General features: G+C 33.5%; 1 protein-coding gene across 1 annotated transcript; it reads right to left on the reverse strand.

Moving 5' to 3' along the window:
* Positions 1–1791: 1791 nt before the first annotated feature.
* Positions 1792–4018, reverse strand: LOC126852909 (uncharacterized). Its single transcript, XM_050598193.1, has 5 exons — positions 3545–4018; positions 3180–3392; positions 2809–3103; positions 2577–2669; positions 1792–2463 (listed from the first exon to the last, which is right to left on the reverse strand). The coding sequence occupies exons 1-5, from the start codon at positions 3646–3648 to the stop codon at positions 2029–2031; spliced, it is 1140 nt and encodes a 379-aa protein (XP_050454150.1). The 5' UTR covers positions 3649–4018; the 3' UTR covers positions 1792–2028.
* Between the last annotated feature and the right edge of the window lie 1982 nt (positions 4019–6000).

Below are 6000 nucleotides of genomic sequence, written 5' to 3' on the forward strand. Positions count from 1 at the left end.
ATTATATTGGAGAGATTATAGTTCATTCTATTTTGCAGTGGACATGGTGCAAACAATGGAAAATTCTTTGCAGCCAATTCACTCGAGAACACCGCCTTGAGAACATGTACATCCGGTACAGAGAATGACATTTCTAAGAGGCCACGGAAGACATGGTACTTGTACCACTCCCTTCTCTTTTTAGCACCACATATAGCCCATCGCAGTACATCTAGCAACTTTGTGCGAAGAAATATAATAATTACTCAGTCATCCCCTTCAACAACACAGTCTGCACCGCAGACTCTACAGTCAGCATCATAATCAGCCTCTGAACCATCGTTTAACAATCTGTGGAATCCAAATCTTTTTGGTGATGGTTCGAATGTCTCATCTCCACTATCAGAGAGATCAATTCTTCAGAATCTTTAGCAACTTCAGCATCTTCAGTTAGTCAGCCAAAATCATTAGCTATTGCAAGGAAGGATTTACTTTCCCCACTACCTGATCACTCTGCAACTCGGAAACTAAAGGAATCTTATAAAGAAGGAACAATTGTCTAAAATGATAGGCAATACGACTGAGGCTATAAACATGCTTATGCATAGTTTAACAGAAAAACGCTCACAACCTGTCAGTGATGATAATGAAGAGGAGGCAGCAATGGCAAAGGCAATAATTTATATTTTGAGAAGAATAAACTTCAAGTACAAAATCCAATGTTATATGGAATGTTTATCTATTTTGGATAAATATCAGAACCTGACAGCAATGGAAACGGTTCAAAATCTGTGATTCTTTTACAGTTGGAATACTTTCTTTGTATAATTATGTTTTGTTATGTAAATTAAAGATTTTATTAATTATATACAGGGTGTCCGATAATTTGCGGATTACCCTTTAAGGGAAGGTAGAGGGTGTTATTCTGAATAGAAAATTCCTGTACCATTTTGTGATTTTCTCAATATTTAAGAAAATATTAATTTTAAAAGATCAGCCAACGAAGTGCCGCGAAAAGCTCGTGGCGCGAAGATGCCTCCCATTGTCAATTGATACTCGGTCCGCGGCGAAGCAATGGGAGGAGCAGTTTGCGAGCATGCTTCGCTATGGCAACCGAAAAAATACATACATAATGCGCGCTCCGTTTTATGTATGTGATTTTTTCATTATGTGTGTATTTTTTTCGGTTGCCATAGCGAAGCATGCTCGCAAACTGCTCCTCCCATTGCTTCGTCGCGGACCGAGTATCAATTGACAGTGGGAGGCATCTTCGCGCCGCGAGCTTTTCGCGGCACTTCGTTGGCTGATCTTTTAAAATTAATATTTTCTTAAATATTGAGAAAATCACAAAATGGTACAGGACTTTTCTATTCAGAATAACGCGGATTATCCTCTACCTTCCCTTAAAGGGTAATCCGCGAATTATCAGACACCCTGTATATAATATGAATATATAAAAAAATTATGTTTACAAAACATATAACAATTAGAAAAACATGTGATTTTTTTGTTGCTATACATATTTTTTTACACAAGACATAACGTATAACTTTTTTAGTTAATAACATTTTATTTTTTATACATTTATGTGCGCTTGACATAAAACAATGTGATTTTTTAAGTCATTAATAATTAATATTTAATTTTTTTGTCCTTGGACAAGTGTTTCTATTCTTTAGTTATTTAATTACTTTCTATTTAGTTATTAAGAAGTGCAATATGTGTTCGTGACTAAAGTGCAAATGTTCAGTATCTAATGTATTTTTGTTTTTTATATTGAGGCTACATTTCCAGAACAATAAATGAAAGTGATTATTAAATATACATTATATTTATTTTCCCCTTTTACAAGTTTTATTTATACATACACTTACTGTTTTATTGAACTCAGCTCAAATATCACAATCGTTCAAATATCACATTAAAAAAATACAAATAATGACAATTCATTACTGCTGAACATTATACATAAATTTAATACTAAACTTAAAACTTAAACTTAATTTATGCATTTAAACTTAATTTATTATACATTAACTTATCCTATCATTAAATGGGATTAACATTATATGCCCTTAGTGCTTGTTCCCATTGCCAATCCAGCTGACCAATGTCTGAACAAAAATAATCTTTAAGAATATTTCGTTGAGCATCAGCCCTCACTGTGGGATTGTTGGACCCAAGTCGACCAACATTAGTAATCGGTCTCCTGTATATATCTCTTCTCCAGTCACCTTCGATGACATTTCTATCTACTTTTTCTCTATCCAACATAGATGCAGGGCAGTAGGTCCTTTCCAGTGGTGCTAACTCGTCTTCAGATATCATCAGAAAGTTATGAAAGCATACAATTGCTTTTACAATGTCTTCTGCTGCTTCTGGTGTGCAGCACAGATCCCTTCTCAGAATACGCCAGCTTGATGACATGATTCCAAACGCATTTTCGATGGTACATCTACCACGACTGAGTCTATAATTGAATATTCATTTTTCATTGCCAAAGGTTCTGTAAGTTCTGGCATATGGACGCATCATATGGATGCCAAGTGGGAATGCTTCATCGGCGACAAAAGTGAAAGGGAGAATGACATCATTACCGGGAATCTCCTTTGGAAAAGGAAAGTCAATTTCACCTGCATCGATAGCCTGGCCGAAAGCACTATTTGCCACACCTCCATCACTTTGAGATCCTGCAAGAAGAAATAATGATATAAATCAATATAATGTAAACTATACTATCTCGGTGATTGCTGCACAAATACTCACCATAATCACCAATATCCATCCATGTGAAGCGATATTTAGCATCACATGCAGCAATGAGGATTATAGAAAATCTTTTCTTGTAAGAGCTGTAAAACTGAGAGCCAATTTTTTTTTTGGAGGGCACTGTATTGATACGTGTTTACCGTCAATAGCTCCGACACAGTTGCGAAACTGCCATCTGTTGAAGAAATCCTCAGATATCTGCATCATAGTCTCTTTTGTTAATGCCTGCAAATATATTGGTTGAAGAGCTTTCCACAAGGCACTACAGGTTTCCCTAAAGACTTTGTATGCAGTGGAACGCCCAATTCTATAATTCCATGAAGATGTCCTAATTGATGTGCCTCGTGCTAGCATCCTTTAAAAAAATAATATAGGGCTCAGTGACAAATAACTTAACATTAATAATACATAGAAGTACAAAATATATTTACTCAATAGTGAAAGCCACGCGTAACTGTAGAGGCAATGAAGTTCTGATGCTTCGCTTAATTAAATATGGTCTCACTAAATCATAAATGTAATCAAACTGCTGTACATTCATGCGCGTATAACCGAAGAATTCTTCGTGGTCTGTAGTTCTCAGTTCTCTAAACAAGTTCCTATAGATTCCCTGGGTTTCTCGAGAGGAAAGCGGGGAGCACACACTTTTGCATAAGCGCATAACCATAAACATAAAGAAATTGATTGGTCCACAAATGTATGCATAAGAAAATGAACCAATCAATTTCCTTATGCTTATAGTTATGCGCTTATGCAAAAGTGTGTGCTCCCTGTTTAATTAACTGGACGCACTCACCAACGTCTGATTCTTTTTTTCTTTAACTGCATTTTTGCGAGAAAAAGCATTAGAAGGAAAGTCCAACATTGGACACTAACCAAAACATTTAATTCTTCGTCCATTTTTAGTAATTACTCAGACATTAAAAAAACACAATTTGTAGCGATCACATAACCTTATTACAATAATACAACGCCGAATGATTTATTTTATGGTCGATATTCATAGTCCATATATTAAGATCGTCTTAAGTATTGCTTTAAACATTATTAGCCAATAAGTATGCTGTATTAGCATCTGAGACTTTTACTTAAGATGATCGTAATATAAGAACAAACTATGAATATCAATTTATGATTGATCTTTGTGAAATAACATTTCTCTTCGAAAATTCAGAAGGGACAAATTGTAGATGACGATGTTTCTCGGTTCCATGCGACAAAAATATAAGTAGTAAAAAACAGAAAACAGAGGACACGAAACAAAATTCAAAAAGCACATTGTAGATTAGTCTTTAGAGAGGAAGAGAACAAGGAGTAACCACGTAGCACAGCGGGAAATTCAAATATACATATTACATGCTTTGTAAAAGTGCATAATTAATCTGTATATTTTAATTGGCCGGCTTTTTAAAATATCGAAAAGATTATCAGATTGGGAACCAGCTAAGTTCGCAATCACAGCTAATTTTAGGCGCAATGACATATTTCGAGTATTGGGGCAATAAAATACTATGTGATTAATATCTTGAGAGGGTTGCCCACATAGACAAGATTCATCTCCAATTAAGTTTTTTCGAAATATCTATGTTTAAGATTATAGTGATTAGCCCGAATATTAGATTAACCGGAAATTGTGACAATAGTTTCTCTAAAAAGACTAATATGATAATATCACGGTTTATTGCTTCTTTGGTAGATTTTCTCAAAAAATGCAACATCTTTAAATCGTGCCTAATGCTTCAAATATTTGTCAAAATCAAAATCTAATTTTTTTTTGAGAATAGCAAAGAGATAAGAAAAAGGAATCTTGAAATTAGTAGTAATACCTTCTTTAATTGCTAATTTAGTAAGTTCATCAGCTCTTTCATTACTATGAATACTCTTATGAGATGGAATCCAGATAAATTGCATATGAATTTGTTTTTTAATCACGCGCTGCCTCAAGTTTGACCTTAATAAGAGGGATTAAATAATTGCTTTTTTTGGGTATAATTTCTTGAAGCGCTTTTAAAAACACTTATAAAGCCAGTAATAATAGTTGCATCAGAAGTATGAATATTAAATAAAAGCAAAATAGCATTACATATAGCCCAAGCTGCAGAGAAGATGGAAGCATAAGGTGAAATTTTATGCATTAATTAAATTAGAGGTTGAGGGGAGAAACAGGCAGAACCAACATACTCACCATCTTCCATTTTAGATCAATCCGTGTAAAAAATCATCGATCCCGTAATAAATTTATCAAAAACCTGCATAAAATGGTTTTGAGCATGATGTTGTTTAGGAAATTGATCCAACATATTTAAAAAATATAAATAAGGATAGATTATTTCAGGCGCAAAATAAGAGGAATGATAGAAGTGTTGATATTGAGGGAGAAAAATAGATTTATATATAATCTGCTTATATGGAGTTAGCTGACAAAAAAGATTGATTGCAAAAAATTTTGAAGAAAGATATTCAAAGTTATTAGGATTATTAATAATGACATCTGGAAGAACTTTAAGACAGTTAGTTCATAACAGGTGATCGGAAACTGAAAGAGTTTATTTAAAATTTAAGATAAAAATTTAAGATAACGAAAACGAAAACGAAAATGGAAGTTCTTTAGGTTCCGCAAACATAAAATTTATAGGAATAGAGATACGATATTCAAGACTCAATCGTATCGCTTTGTTTTGAATAAGTTTTAATTTATGAAATTGAGTAGTATCTTTAAGGGCAAATATTTGACAGGCATATTCAATAGAGCTTCTTAACAGTGAAAGATAAGTAGGAGTTGAGGGTGAGAACCCCACCATACACTACGTAGAGCTGATATAATTTGTAGAATTTTTTTAGATTTATAAATTATATAGTCCAAATGAGCATTTCCGGTAAGTTTAGAATCAAAGAGTACACCCAGAAATCTAACAGTTAAGATTTAATAATAGAATCATTAAGAGAAATGAGATCCGTAGGACGAATATTACGAAAAATATTACGTGAAAAGATGATAATTTGCGTTTTATGTGGAGAAATATCAAGTCCTTTGGATTTAAAAACAAATCAATATTAGACAAAGAAAGCTCGACAGATTTACGTGCTTTATCAATGTTAGACGACGTTGAATAGGTAACAATATCATCAGCAAATTGAAGTATTTTAGTACGATGATGTAAACAAAAAGAAATTTTTCTAAGATATAAATTAAACAAAGTGGGGCTAAGTACTAAGCCTTCAGATATTCCTTTGCGAGACAATAGAGGATCA

Source organism: Cataglyphis hispanica, chromosome 11 (genome assembly GCF_021464435.1).
Source record: "Cataglyphis hispanica isolate Lineage 1 chromosome 11, ULB_Chis1_1.0, whole genome shotgun sequence".
Lineage (NCBI taxonomy): Eukaryota > Metazoa > Arthropoda > Insecta > Hymenoptera > Formicidae > Cataglyphis > Cataglyphis hispanica.